The sequence below is a fragment of the Echeneis naucrates genome, chromosome 9 (assembly GCF_900963305.1).
Source record: "Echeneis naucrates chromosome 9, fEcheNa1.1, whole genome shotgun sequence".
Classification (NCBI taxonomy): domain Eukaryota; kingdom Metazoa; phylum Chordata; class Actinopteri; order Carangiformes; family Echeneidae; genus Echeneis; species Echeneis naucrates.
This window is the reverse complement of record NC_042519.1, coordinates 4,634,693-4,649,860: the sequence shown is the minus strand read 5'-3', so window position 1 is coordinate 4,649,860 and position 15,168 is coordinate 4,634,693. Positions and strand designations below refer to the sequence as shown.

Sequence of the window (15,168 nt, the reverse complement as noted above, 5' to 3'; positions counted from 1 at the left end):
TAACATATAACAAGTGCTGCAGTGCATAAATGTGGAGAGTTGATGTGGACTAAGCCCACTTTTCTAAAGCCTGATGTCTTTTTCTGTGACGCTATGTGATTGTGTTGACTTATCTGATTGGAGATTGGCTCCAGTGCTCTTGAATTAGAGGTATAGAACGCACCTGAGCAGCTACGTAATCCCGTGTTGTTATTCTACCAGGTCTTACCTTAACACATGGGCCCTCCAGCCTGACCTGAGCTGCATTTGTAAAACCAGGTTAATCAAAACAGGGACACGGAGAATAGAGGGCTGTTAGTTTAGGGAGGGTGGTAATCCTCAGTGGCTTTTCTTTGCATAATCTGTTTTGAGCTGGTCTCCATTTTAGCCTTTTTGCAAACCAAATCCGAACCATCGTGGTGAAGAAATCTGAACATGTTAAAATTAAAAGATGTATTTTAACCCCCTTTGTCGTAAAACAATCAATAACTTCTACATTTGTATCGCTCGTGAAATTGTATTATGATTCATTTAATTCAGTTGTCTTTTTAAGAAACTGACATTTGTTGAGCAGTAGGCCAAGGGTCTAATTGTAAAAGTCCCAGAGAAAATAGTGAGGTGTTTTTCTGTCCACTGTCTCTAAAAATATCCCTCCGAGTCAATGAGCAGCATGGGAGCTCATGTGTTACAACACTGTGACAAGAGGCCGGGGGCCAGGGCTTCAAAAGATCGACGCTCTGCTTCATAAAGGCTTTGTCTCCTGGGATGACCCCAAATTGAGAAGCTCATCATGCTGTACAGGAAAGGCCTGAGAAATCAAAGAGCCAGGCCAACATAATGGCTACGAATCATTAGCGAACAGAGGAAAGACAGGGTCATTTGCTAGACAAGCTGCCTTGCTGTGAAGCCACCATCATGGAGAAATGGAACTGCAGGTATAGTGGCTATTCTTGCCAGTCTTCAGTGTTCTGCCTGGTTAAAAGTTGTGTTTTTACTTGAAACCTGTTGATAATCAAAAAATTCTTGAAATAAAAACTTTATTTGCTTGCCCCCCCCCCTCCCCCCACCATCCCTGCTTAATGACATGCCTTCCTTGTTCTCTGCAGAGCTCCGTCTATACCTTTTGTCTCTGACCCCACTGGTGACATCTTGCATTCATAATAGCTTCCTAACTCTCCTGTTGGCCTTGAACAAACACTAGAGGTGGCATGAGCCAGCTTCCGTCCATTCTCTGATAAATCAAATGCTATGTCCATTGGTGCAGATGTCTGCTGAATGGAGCAGACAGCAACACACCAGCCTTAGAAGTGGCTGGTGAACCTCATAAATCACTTCATAATGGATCATTTAGGAAGTCAATAAATGGCCAGGGAGGCAGTGTGCACAACAGGCCCTGTGCTTCACTTATCACCTAATGTGTGTCTTCCTTGGTCTTCAAGGTCAAAGGTCAACCTGGCTTTAGGACAGGACATAATCTGTTGGATAGGAGTGCTGTGGAAGTGTGTATCTGGTTGATGTTGTCACTCCCTGAGGTTTCAGGTGTATTAATGGATTATATTAGCAGCTAAAGTGTCACACCAAGTCTGATTATTTAAAAAACATAAACGAATGATTACAAGAAAACCAGCTTTCTGTTCTGGCCAAAGCCAATATTTCACCTCGGATATAGGTTGGTTTTATTTATTTTTTCAAATCTGAATGATTACAAATGTATCACATCTCTTTTTTGGTGTTGGTGATGTGTTTTGATTGGCCACATAAAATGTCCATCAGCAACCTCATACATGCCATAAACTGTAGCACCTTTTGAATTTGCCGAGAGGCCCGGAGCGGGAACGTATGGAACATGTGTTCTATTGTTTAGGAAGAAAAATCTGGCTGGTTTACCTGTCTTGTTTTTAATAGCTGTCCAAGCGAAGCGCTTCAGCAGACATGTACATAGGTGAATGAATGCACTGAAGCCCTGGTAGGCTTGTCACAACAGCTGTTCCAGATGCAGCCAAGTGTCAAATGATGCCTCAGCTCTCATTATCATCCATCCTCAGCCTCCTCATAGTTCAGTAGTAAGCTCTTGGCACTCTGTCTCCTTGAACTGGCGAGATCTTGGGCATATAAACTGTATTGTGGTGAGCGTGGGCTGATGCTAGTTCCTTGTCTTCTCTGTGTGAAATGATACAAAAGCGAAAAATAGCCTAAACCTGCTGAAAGCATACTACAGCCCATTTAGGTGCATGTGTAGAAACGTAATGCATGAAATAAAATCTAAGACACCATGTTGATTACATTAGTTTAGGTGCACTTCATTATTATTCCTCCAGTAGGTGCAATTTCCCTGATTTGCCTCTTGGACAAAAATCTTTTTACCTCGTTTATTTGCTATTGCAAAGACTCAAAGTATCTGTACTCTTATAGTGAATACATGTCTATTCATGTTCAGCAAAATTTACATTAAGCTAGAAGGCGAATGTTAAGGAAACGGTAGTCTGTAATAAGTGTCCCTTATTCACAGAAGTTTTATCAGGTTCCTTCAGATTGCGGGGCAGTTAAAATCAGCTTCAGGCTTCAAGGAGAGGCCTAAACAGACTAACACACTACACTAGCGATACTGCACATAGCAATAATCCCATCATAAACACTTTCATTGCTGAATATGTGAGGATAAAAAAAAAGGTTTAAATATCTGCCTAAATGCTAGTTTATATTTCTGCCTCATCACTCCATTACATTTATTTAACAACATTACTGCTAATTCACAAGTTCAGATTTTACACGGTCATATGTTTTGAATAACTGTACACAAAGCAGTTAATGGTTTCATTAACAACTGTAACAATGACCTTCACCACTAATGCTTAATTAATATATTACTACACAGAATAACAAGCGCTGTATTCCTGCATCGGTTTGGCTATTTTCCATTTAAATTTGCTAACAGTGCTTCAGCTCATTTAGCGAAGTGAAATCTTCCATGCAAGATATATAAACTAACGTAATATTTAATTCCTGTTTTTAACTGTGTGTGGCAAAGTAGCTGGACAAGTTCGTCATTGTTTAACCAGCTAACGGCTGCGGCACGCTGGACACAGTGAACTAAAATAATCCTGTTACCTCACTTACTAAATGAACCTCCTCCGTTCTCACTGATGTTTGGACTCCATTAAGCTGCTCCCGCTCAGCTCCACGTGCGCGTTCACAAACCTATGACCAGCCCGTGCGCCGCCACCTGTGCGCGCGGACAAACCCCTCGAGACCCGCCGGCGACGTCTCGCGCTGTCTCGTCTTCTGATTGGCTGATCGTCAGCACCCTTTCTCGCCGACGACAGTTAACGTTAAACAGCCTGAAGTCTGCAGACCTCCGCGGCACGGCGCTCCACGTTAAAGGGTGTTTTAATATGCAGGAAAATAAATACATAAAGACAATTAAACAGTGTACAATTTCTTCTAAACTTCGAAATCAGTCATCCCTTTGAAGGCTTTTGATTCTTTCTTGTCAAACTTTGAGCAAACTTTGTTGCAAAGTTAAGTACCAACCTCACATGCATTTTAGCCTCAAATTAAATATCAGGTTTTGTTTTGTTTTCGTAATAAAGTAAAGTTTTTGTCACAAAGAAAAACAAAAAAATAATAATAATGTTTCAACCAATTAGCGAGCGTTTAATTGCGTGGAAACATTATTTAACCTTTGACACCTTGACAAGCCATTAAAGAGTCAGAGGTCAGGGGCCTGCAGACATCCTTTCCCTGCCTGCTCCCTGCTCAATGGCAGCTGGGTTCAAGGAGAAAGCAAATATATAATTTGAAATGAATCACTATTTTACGTTTCCTTTTGTATCATGACAGCACAAATCCCAAAGTGGACCTTTTTCCCCCCTAAGTAGATTAACCTTGACAACAAAGCACTCCTCATAGGACTTCAGATACAAGATGGAAGTGAGTGCACAGACAGGAGGGGGTGACATTCTTAAAATATCACACAACTGTCCCATTTAATATGAGCTATGATATCCTTTGGAAAGAGGGGAAATGTAGGTGCTGTCTGTTTTCTGTTTCTTTGTCATGATATTCTTAAGTTCTGGAAAGTTGGTGTTACATTTAAAGCTAAATGATAAAATATTAAATGATTTTGCAAATTATTTGCACAATAGTATATTTGAAATAGTAATTAAAGGTCGATAAAATCACTAATACTTAATTTAACTGAAGCTATTAGCTATGTGTTTTAGCTCATCACTGAAATAATTCTATTTTTAAATGACCTCTAAAGGAAAATGATATCCATTAATCAAGAGCAGACTCAGAATAAGCTACAGCCTGTAATGTAACAGCCTTAGTATTGTTTCACACATGGTTTATCAAGAGGGAAGTGTACATTAAGATATCATTATTAAATCATTATTATTATTATTTAGTTTTTACAAATGCAGATTGAAACATTTAAACTACAGCAAAGTCTAATGTTTAGAGAGTGCTGACTCCAAGTGACTGCAGGAGCAGCGGACATCTCAACCTACTTCACCAGGGCAAAACCGGATGGTGAAATCTGAACAATGCTATCAGTGACGTAAGTTATTATTTTTTTTCAACCTCCTCCTTCAGCTCTGCAACAGCAGACTGGACTTTGAATGGGCAATTGGCACAAAAAACGTATTTTTTTTTTTTTTTTTATCAATTACAAGAATTTAATGTTTATTTTACAGATACAGAACAGTCATTCTGCTTCATTTATTTACTTTGTATTGCTGCAAGTCAGTGCCATGGTACAAGCTTCTCAGAGTGGCTCAGAATGTCCAGAATGTTTCAAAACCAAATATTGTATTTTTTTTTCCTCAAACAAAAACATTTGATGCGTTTTGACACCCTCTCTGATGAGCTCAACATGCAAACATCTTGTCTACCTAAAAGGTTGATGGGCTATATAACATATGGCTTTTTTGAAAGCAATAAAAACAAGGCAAGTCAAAAAGTGCATCCAACACAAAAAAAGGAAAAAAAAAATCTCTTCCAGTCTGTAATCAAAAGGTATTGTCTTTATTAAGGAGGGACCCCTCCTGTCCTCCTTTGTTTGCTGGCTCAATGTCTACACCACTCAGGTTAGAGAGAGAGAGCCTTGATGTAGAGTCGCTGCCATTGGGGTTCAAAGGTCAAATCAGACCTGGAGCAGGTGCCCATGCTTCTGCCAAAGATGCATGTCTTTTAAATAAATATGGCAAAATTTATCCAGCAGAAAGGAGTTTCAGCCTGTAAGCACACACAGGTAACACGGGCTGTGTGAGCCATCAATAAGACAGGGCTGTGTTGCATATCCTGCCTTTTTTTCCATTCCCACAGTGCTGTGTGCTGTTCGCCCTGGTGGACAACAGTCATTATCTGGGCCCGTAGTCATAGTTAGAGGGGCCGCTGGTGGCTGAGTACATGTTAGCTGTGGCTGGGTTCATGTGGTGATGGTACGTGTGTCCTCTGATACTGGGTAAAGGGTAAGGCGACGGCCTGGTCTTGGCTCCCAGGTAGTGTTCATAGGTGGTGGGGTACTTGTAAGGATGGTGGTGCAGGGTGTCCGGCGGTATAGGGTGGGGGTCTGGCCGAAGGTCATGGGGCGGGCTGGGTCGACCGCTGGTGAGCGGGACGGCATGCAGGCCTCCTGGGACAGGCAGGGCAGGACTGAGGACACGGGACATCAGCTGGTGAGCTGGGTCAGCATGTATGGGCGTGCCACTGGGGTCCCGCTCGTATTCCCGCCTGCTGTCCTCTGCGGGGTTAGAGACACGGGGACAGTCAGAGATGGTCAGCATGTGAATGCTTTGTACCAGCACAATGCCTGTGTTTTCTGAAACAGTGTGTGTATTCAGCAGTGTAATAACATAGACAGGTTTTGATAACGGCATATTTAGATGGAGGCCAGTGTAAGAGTTTGCACTGAAGCTGTAGTTGTACTCAGAAATGTAAATATCAGATATCTCTTCAAATCCGATGTATAGCTTATGTTAATTTCACATTGGAAATCTTTAATAAAAAACAACTGTTATCTTTCAGACTATTGAGGAGCCTTTTAAAGGCAAGTTTTACCTCTCAATTTAACAAATATTCAAACAATCAAATTCCTCATCCTATTTAACAGCAAATAAAATCAAGTGAAGAAAATCTCATTATAATTGCCAATATTACTGTGTTATGCAGCTTTGGGCAGTTTAATCACAGCATTAGAAATTTGTAGTTGATAACACTGACTCACTGTCATTCAATCATAAGCTGATACTGCCCACACCATAATGCTTAGTATATAAAAGTAAAAAAAAAAAAAAAAGAAAGAAAGAAAATAAAATAGAAAGTAGAAAATTATATATAGACAATAGATTTCTTTTAAAGCCTTAACAACTTAGCATGACTGTGCTTCATATCTGATGGCTGGCATTAGTTTTGAAATGAAACCAGGAGGGAGGTGCAGACCTTTTTCTGTGCCGTTCTGCTGTGGGGGAGATGACATTGGGTTTCTTGTTCTGGCAAAGGCACTCATTATTGGCAGAGAGCCTGGCCTGTGATTCCTGGGCCTGGAGCAGGGAGAATGGATTCAGTTACATACTCATTTAATGAATGTCAAGGGCACATTTTCTTTATTATATATTAAAATGATGAATGCATATTTTAAGAGTGTACACTGATGCATGTAATGAGCATTAACACATGTACAGGCCCCCAATTTTCAATGACTGAAATATGAGGGGGTTTACATGACTCCGATTGGCCTATTCTATGAAATAACTCCCTATAAACGTAAGTATAATTGTTTCAGTAAATAATGTTTTTTAAAAAAACAATAATTTCCAGAGCTGTTGAACAGCATTGGGAAATTACACTTGTGCCAAATTCCTGATTATAGTAGATGGGTGGGGTTTACAGCATTCTGACAATAAAACAGTGCCTGGTAATTTGTCAATGACAGAATAACAAAGGTGACTCACTTTTAAATAATATCAAGTGATTTTGAAACATCTTGCCACTCATTGTGTTCTTTCATGTGGCATAAACCCTTTACTCCGCCCATATGCCACCTATGAGAAGCAAAACAAAGAGCTAAACTATTTTATAAATGCCCTTGATCTCGGCCAACTCTGCTGTACATTCTGGCATCATGTGGAAGCGTACCAACAAGACAGTAAATACTCACCAGTCCTCTGGGTCACAGTCCCTGAAGCCCTTTGCAAAGGGGTTACTAGCAATCTTCAGCTGTGTGATCTAAAATCCAGAGCACAACACCAAATAAAGCTCAGTGCTGCATAGTGTAGCTGTACGATGCTCATTCTTTTTTTATTTTAGTCCCGCTTTTAACTTGTAGAAAAAATGACAGCTGTGCTGGACCAGCTTGATGGACTGAACATTGCTAGGCTTCATATTTGAACACACTGATGTCTTTGATAAAATATATCACTAAATAGTTGCAGGTCTTTTCAGGGCAACAACATCATGGCAATTCTATGTGTAAAACAAAAGTGCCAGTTGCTACAGGGCTCATGTTGTTAGACTTTGCTGATTTCAACAAGGCTGCACAGCACAGCCATCAATAATTTGCAATAATAAAGTCAGCCGCCATCATTTTTCACTGTTTTTACCATCGTCGTCATCAGTTTTAGCACCTCTCTGCTAATTTCCATTAATTTCAAAAGCAATAATATATCTGTAATTATGTTAAAATAATGCATTTGATGTGAGATAGCCAATATTTAATTTAAAAACATTTGATGAGCTGCAGACAGAGTGTGAACAGAGACAGACTGGCGGACAGAGTATTGGGGACAACAGTGAAAAGAGACACGGAGCGGGAACTTTTACGCACAGGGCGCGCGCCATAAAAGCAACTCAAGTGCGCACAAAAACGAATTATTCCTTATTGTGCGTGCAAAATGTGGCGCGGGAACAGCGAAAACAAACTGTTTTTTATAACCTGTATCACATTCACGTGTGGCTAATGTTCAAATAGATCTACTTTGACTGCTTTGTGTTATTTTTATTATATAAAAGGATCTGAGCTCATTCCGTAAATGCGAGACTGTGAACATATTTGGATGAACTGTTCTTGTACCTTCTTATCCCGCGCATTTATTCAAAGGTTCTGTTGCACAATACCGAGGCCTTCTGCAGCCATGAGAGTTTACTGATGTTCCTACATGCAAGATCAAGACTCACTTTATCCAAAGTGCGTGAACGTAGACAGAAATGTTAGTATCAGCGGCTCACCCGGTGGTTCTGATAGGCTGTGACCGCCGTGAAGCGGGTCTCCTCAAAAACAAAGGTCTTGTAGTTTTCCTCTGCGTATTTCTCGCTGTCCTTGCGGGGGTCTACGTAGACCACATGAAACCTGGGCTGGTAGCGATGCATGGAATTCAGAATGATCTGTGAGAAGGGAAAAGATTTGGGTGAGAGACTGAAATGGCCCAAGTTGGACTTTTTCGTTTTTACAGGCCACTTATATTGTTTGACTTAGCTTAATCAGATCTGGCAAATAAATAGGAATAACATTAAATAAGTTGATACAATTAAACATCATCGACGTGGGAGTTTAATTACGTCACCACTTCCAATACAAAAGGTCTATTTGTCGATAATAGAGTGTTTGGTAAATTTCATTAAAAGAAGAAATTTACACAAAGTTAGTGAAGTGAAGCGCAATTCAAAACTGGATGCAGATTGTTTTTATATATTCACTGTGTGATTAATTATCAGCATGATTCATATTTTACAAAACCGTGGAGCAGTGATGGTGATATTTAGGTAATTCTTTCAGGCACTTAATCGACCCTCGGTAGAGCATAATATCTTTTAAATAGTTCCCAGCACGACGGAAAGACTCTTCATTTGAGTCGTTTGCCCTAAAAACTAAGAAACCCCACAGTGAAACAGTGACAGTGGAGGGCTGAAATCATTTCCAGCAATGAAATATTCCGCTTCCTTGCCGTCATTTTTGGAGTAGAGCCTTGTGTGCGCCGCCCTTTCTGTGGATCGAAATATGCTTTTGGCCTGACTACAAGTCAAAATATCACAGTTTAATACTTTATATCAATCAGTCTTAGGGCGAATTAAACTGCTCGGCTCCTCTTAAAAATCGTTACAATACAGGACTTGTTACTGTGGTTTACAGTGTTTCAGACCTCCTTGTGTTGGTAATAAAATATTTCTCATCTTTATTATCATTACAGTCAGTTTAACTGCAGTGTAATTTTGCTGGATCGTTTGCATAGTGATCTTGGAGGCAGCCGGCGTGCAGTGTGTGGTGGCAAAGCCATAAAGAAACTCTTAGTCATGTTGTTGTTGGTTTTTTTTTGCTTGTTTGTTTTTTACTCGAACTGTGGCCTTGTTTTTTTTATTCGTCTATTTTTGTTCATGTATTATTCATGTAGACTCACGTGTCCATTGTCATCTATTTTTGTTCATGTATTATTCATGTACACTCACGTGTCCATTGTCATCCAGCAGATTGTTGGTGAGTTTGAGTTTGTCAAAAGAGACGATCTGCTTCATCCACTGTGCGCCTTTGGCCGGAGAGTCCGGGTGATAGTGGACCCTGCCGGGCGTGGCGGGGTCAGCTTTGCCCGCCACCAGCCACGACGAACTGTGGAAAGCATACCTGGAAGGAAGAAAACAAGGAATCACACACAAAGAAGTCACACAATAAAAGCCGTGTGTAGAGTATATAAAGATTCAACAAGTTTCAATATGCGGGGGAAAATTTGAGGCGGAATGAATCTGTAATGTCAACACATATATCGCCTCCAACATATTTCTGGCACAGCTCGTTAATGCTGGAAATATTCATCCGTTTTATAGAATTAATGCATATAACACATATTTATGTTTAAGAATTCATGCTTATATTTATTTGATGCATGTATTTGTAAGACAGTGGAATTTAATAGTATAAATTACGGACTGAGTAAAAATAAAAAACAAAAACAAAACTGTCGTCTCACAAAGTTACCTGTAACGTTTGTCGTCTACAGGCAGGAAGTCCATAAGGAGCATGTAGTCTGCCATGGGATCCATCCCAAATATTTTCACTTGGAAAGTTGGAAACATTCTCCTAGCAGAGAGAGAAAAAGCATGGGTTTACTTTTAAATTTAGGTTTGAAATGACGGCTACTGCTGCTTGTCGAGTGCACATTTAGTTTTTATGTCGTTGTCTTCAAAAGCAGTATTATTTGAGGGCTCAGATGTTTGAATTGGGCCATGTGGGGGTCCACCGTAAGAGCCAGCAAATTATTTTGCCAAAGTGTTTTAAAGAGAAACAGCATGCTTGCAGCTCCAGGCCATCGGAGCTTTGTTTGGCTCGAGCTGGATTGTGCAAGAAAACAGTCTTAAAACAATGTGAAATGATTAAATAATAAGAAGATAAGCCTCTCCCCGATTTGAATGATCGGCCTGTTGTCCTTTTAACTCTGCGGCTTCAGTTTATGGCAAAAACGCTTGAACTTCTCTTCTGCGTCTCTGATGATATCCAGACACAGAGAGACGTTTTAATCTACGTGCTGCGGCGCTTCTCTTTTTCATTCCCGGGATTAAGAGGCAGGAAGTGGAATCGGTCCCGAATAATGTTATGTTTGTTTGGGGTAAAATAGGCTGCAACTCTGCACGCTGAAACTTCAGCGACCACGGCCTTATTTAGAATTTACCACCGACTCTTTGCTTTCTCTCAGAAGTTCGTACTTAGTCGCTGTTGGGAGGTTTAAATCCCACAGATCCCTCCATCCCTGAGGTTACTGTGTGCAGAGCAGATCCATATCCCGCCAGGGCATCAGTTGAAAGTTGAGTAATCTGCCGAGTTAGTGAAAGGGATCCCAAAATCAACGCTCAATTAACGTCAGTGTTGTGGCTAGGTGAGCCTGAAGGAGCCTGTAAAGTGCTCTGCTGCAGATCCCCTTTCTCCTGTCAGACAGCACAGCGCGGGAAACTCAATCCTGGCTCACGCATTTTTTAAAATTAACATCATAGAAGCGAGCTCAGACGCTTACTGGCCGAAAATCATAAATGCGATGACCATGAGTTAAACATTTTTATGGGGTCAGGGGTCAACGCCGATAGGATCTTTGTGCCTACGAGGAAACGAGCAAGACTGAGTAACCTATAAATTCTGCAATCAAAACGCCCCGACTCAAGCAAAAATTGGAAATGAATCGGTTCTCTTTATATCTTTTTTTTTCTTATTAGTAGCCAAATAGTCCTAAAACAGATCTTGGTGTATTGATATTTGTTAAAATTGTGTGATATATGTGTATTTATGAATATTGAGAGGCAAAGGAGGGAAGCGGGCAATGCAGCAGTGAGACCCGAATAAAAACACACTATAATCACATTGTACCAGAGCTGTTCTGCATTCACACGTGTAAAGACTCACAGATTAAAGGCCGTAATGCTCCCTGTATGAAACTGGGACTGACGGGGAAGAAAAGCAGTCCAGAGTCACGCTTATCCTTATTAGGTCTATTATACACAGCAGGATTGCATCAACATGGTGTTTACAGCTGACACACACACACACACACACACACACACACACACGCCTCCTTGCGTTTTGACCTCCTCGTTAACGAGTCTTAAAACCTGCAGTCCTGAACTGTTAAACTGCAGCTACACGGACTATTGAATAAAGCTCCACGGCCTGAAACAAAGCGTATCTAACTTTACTTTCTTCAAGCTTGATTTCTGTGTACTACTTTAATGAAGAAAGGAAATCTACGTGCACCTGAATTATATTAAACTTAAACTTAAAGGACATTATTGTTGCTGCTTTTATTATTATTGTTATTATTATTGTTGCCGTTTATTTTTTACAACGATAGGGGTTTTATATATATATATATTTAATTACAATTCTTTATTTTCACTTGATTAGCTGCAATAATTAATAGATTTTAAAATAAAAAGATTGGAATGGGCCTACAAATGCCTAATTTGTGATCTACGGCACCACCATAAATGTGCCCCCCCCCCCTGAAAAATACAAAAAAATAAAAATAAAATAATAATAATAATAATAATAATAATGAGAGAAAGAAAAAGAAAAAGGACTGAAAATGAAATCTGTTTCTCGTTGGTTTTCCGGCTCATTTCAGCCGATAAGTCAGTAAAACATCGCTGCTGTTGAGTGTTATGAGTCCAGCTCACCTGCCAGCCTTGGTCACGATCATCTCCGTGCCCAGCTGATTAAACTCGTCCCATAAAGCCTTCATCTCCAGCTGGACGTTAATGTTGGCCACTTTGGGGTTCTTCTTCACTATGCTTTTACTGTTCGGTGTGGAGCTGGAGGACGACGAGGAGCAGTTGGGAGTCCCGCTGTCGCTCGACGGGGCCTGTCCCGGGTTAGAACCCGGGTAGTTGTAGTTGTGCTGGGCGGCCGGGCACGGTTCGAAGTGGGACTCATGCTGGCTGTACGGGTCCCCGGGGGACGGGGAGAGGTGGTAGCCCCCCGGCGTGTTGAGGCTGCTCAGGCTGCTCGTCGTGAAGGCTGCAACATCGCAAAAATGGGACAGCTGCGTCAGCCACGGGCTGGATATGGCTGAAATCATCCCAAAAAACTGGATTTACTTAACACGCCGTGTACTGTTAGTCGGTTACAAGAGAAATGGTGCAAACAGAAGCAGTTTTCAGTGAGCTCCAAAATGAAGATGTCAGGCACAAATTCAGCCCTTTCGGTTTAAAAGTTTCCGTCTCGGCTCTTGGTTAATCCCCGGGTTTGCATCCACCGCCAGCATACTACAGCCTGCCTCATCTAAAATGGCAAACCTCCGAATCGTGCAGAAATGTCCCCCCCTCACACACACACTCACACACAAACACACACACATAAAAAAAAAAAAAAAAAAACAACAACAACTGTGCCGCTCGTAGTCCCTCAGCTACGGACACAAACGAGCCTCGGGTGCGTGTGAATGCGTTTCTCGCTTTGGATCGATTGCGCTCTGAGCGGCCTCTGCTGTGCGCTGCTGCTGCAGTGTGTTACGCCGCAGCTGAGTCTCCTCTCTTATCTGGCGCAGAGGGCCTCCCCTTTGCGATAAAACCGGTTCTTATTTCTATTTAGATAAGGAACTGCAGGTAATGTGCCTTTTCCTCGCCTTGGGACGAGGCTGACTGACAGAGAAGTGCGCCCCTTTTTAATGGGCTTTCCGGCACCCATTTAACTTTTGGATAAGGGTATCGCCCACATCACCCCCATTAACAAACAATGGAGGATGTGACCGGCAGAGAGGAGTGTAAACGGTTTACAAGGTAAACACACACTGATTTGCATGAACAAACAAACAGGCAGCAGGTGACTGTTGCTGTGTGGTTATTGGACAAATAGGTGTATGAGTGGTCGTGCTCGCCTCTCCGGTCTGGATATGCTTATTGTGGTGTGCTTTTACCATTACACACTGGGGGGACCGTGTAAACCCTCCTCCGTCATTGTCAATGTATCTTATCCGCTTCACGAATTAAAGTTGACTCTGTGCAGCGCTTTGGGGTTTTGTAATAGGAAACTTTTTTTTTTTCCTTTTTTTTTTTTCCATTGTGGCTGCTTTGTATGCAGAAGTCTCCCTAACAGTGATTTTTGATTTCTCGGACAGTCGTGCAAGAATTCGTTTCCAACACTAATTTAATTCATGCAATCAAAGCAACGCACGTAAATTTCTTTTGTTGTTGTTCTACTTTTATAACATGGCTATTAAACGAGCTGATGTAATTGAGTGTTATGTGATTTTTTTTTTTTTTGGGGAGTGAGATGTGTACGTGCAACGGCAGCTCTATGGGCATCAACAGACAGATTTACCTTCCATTTCCCGGGTCACAGTGCTGTAGTGCATTTTAAAGAAACTGTGGTTGTGCAGGTCTGGCTTGTCTAGGCCGGTGCTCTGTCTGTCAAACGCCGCGTTTCCTGCTTGCTCTGCAGCCGAAATCAGAGAGGCAATACTGAAAGCATTTGCCTTTGGAGAGAGGGGACCGCCGTCGTCCATAGGCAAGGGATCGAATCGGGAAAAGTCGTCTCTCCTCCTCCGCTTTCCAACCGCACAGAAAGCAGGAGAAGGCTGCGCACAATGGGAAGGAACATGCGCCAAAAAAGGGGGTTTTCACATTCCGCCACCGGTGCGCTCGGAGAGACCGGGGCAGGCTGTTCTTTAAAGTAATCCCACGGCTACTGCGAAGACGCGAAAAGCTCCCCGGTGCTGTGAGTCATTTGATGAACTTCTGAACACGTCCCGGTGTCAAAACAGTTCATCCGCAGCGAGTAGAGGGAGAGAGAGAGGGAGAGGGAGGGAGAGAACTTCCCCTGTTTCTCCTCCGGTCTGTGGCTGGTGGTGTCATCTGAGTCCTGCCTTGAGGAGAAGCTACTACTGCTACGAGAATGTCAAAAGTGAGTAAGATCCACGCCTCCCCTGCAGCAGCAGGAAAAAAGTGTCTGCGCTCTGCACTGGATGTTTTATTTCAATAAGACCTTGTCAGTCATTTGAATTCAACTCCAACGTCATTGCAATGTCCGGCTTCAGAGTGCGCCTCTTTTCCAGCGATTTACCACTCTACATGCATATGTGTGTGTATTTTATCTGCCCAGGCCCAGACAGGGCTGCACCTCTCAATATGCAAAGGCAGCCGTTCTTTAACGCCACAGGTTCATAAGTGGCTGCATTGGACACATTTTAATTCCAGGAGTAAAATCTATGTGATTTTCTTCGGAAGTCAGCGTTTAGAGGACGAGCTGGCTCACGCATCCACACCAACTGCTGTTACTATTCTGGCCCGAGTCCACTGTCCCAAAGGCAATGTAATACGAATAGCTGAATTTCACGCGCATTTTACGCAAAAAAACCCTCGTGCCTTACATCACAGACGACCTTGTTACGTGCAGACAGACGATTTTTCACAGAGCACATCTGCAGGCAGTAAACAGCAGAAACGGCCCTGAGGGGCCACAGCTGGACTTGACCTCTGCGCCTCCTGTTTCGCCCGATCGGCTCACACCTTAACCAGGTCCAGCTTTACCGTGCCGCCACCAAAGATGCATTTTGCTCAGGCTGCTGCGATTCACGGCCGGATAGAGTGTCATTTACACTGGAGTCACTGAATGAAGTGTAGGGGCAGCAGCGGGGTTCTAATGGGATAAACCAGTTAGAGGATTAGTCCTGTTTGTTTTGGATGTTTCTCCACAGGGGGAACGGAGCATAAATAAAG

General features: G+C 42.2%; 1 protein-coding gene and 1 long non-coding RNA gene across 3 annotated transcripts in view; one reads left to right on the top strand and one right to left on the bottom strand.

Annotated features, from left to right (window-relative positions):
* Positions 1-4,279: 4,279 nt before the first annotated feature.
* On the bottom strand, positions 4,280-14,376 carry tbx1 (T-box transcription factor 1). 2 transcript variants are annotated; one of them, XM_029509821.1, is made up of 8 exons: positions 13,772-14,376; positions 12,130-12,520; positions 9,947-10,048; positions 9,424-9,595; positions 8,209-8,364; positions 7,142-7,209; positions 6,424-6,524; positions 4,280-5,725 (listed from the first exon to the last, which is right to left on the bottom strand). In XM_029509821.1, the coding sequence occupies exons 1-8, from the start codon at positions 13,953-13,955 to the stop codon at positions 5,343-5,345; spliced, it is 1,557 nt and encodes a 518-aa protein (XP_029365681.1). In that variant the 5' UTR covers positions 13,956-14,376; the 3' UTR covers positions 4,280-5,342. The 2 variants fall into 2 exon arrangements, with proteins under 2 accessions (XP_029365681.1, XP_029365683.1); XM_029509823.1 differs by having other exon boundaries at positions 12,130-12,469.
* LOC115048384 (uncharacterized) overlaps positions 13,038-15,168 on the top strand; it is a 28,391-nt gene continuing 26,260 nt past the window's right edge. The window contains exon 1 of the long non-coding RNA XR_003841073.1: positions 13,038-13,230. This is a non-coding gene — a long non-coding RNA (uncharacterized LOC115048384). The remainder of the gene's footprint in view (positions 13,231-15,168) is intronic.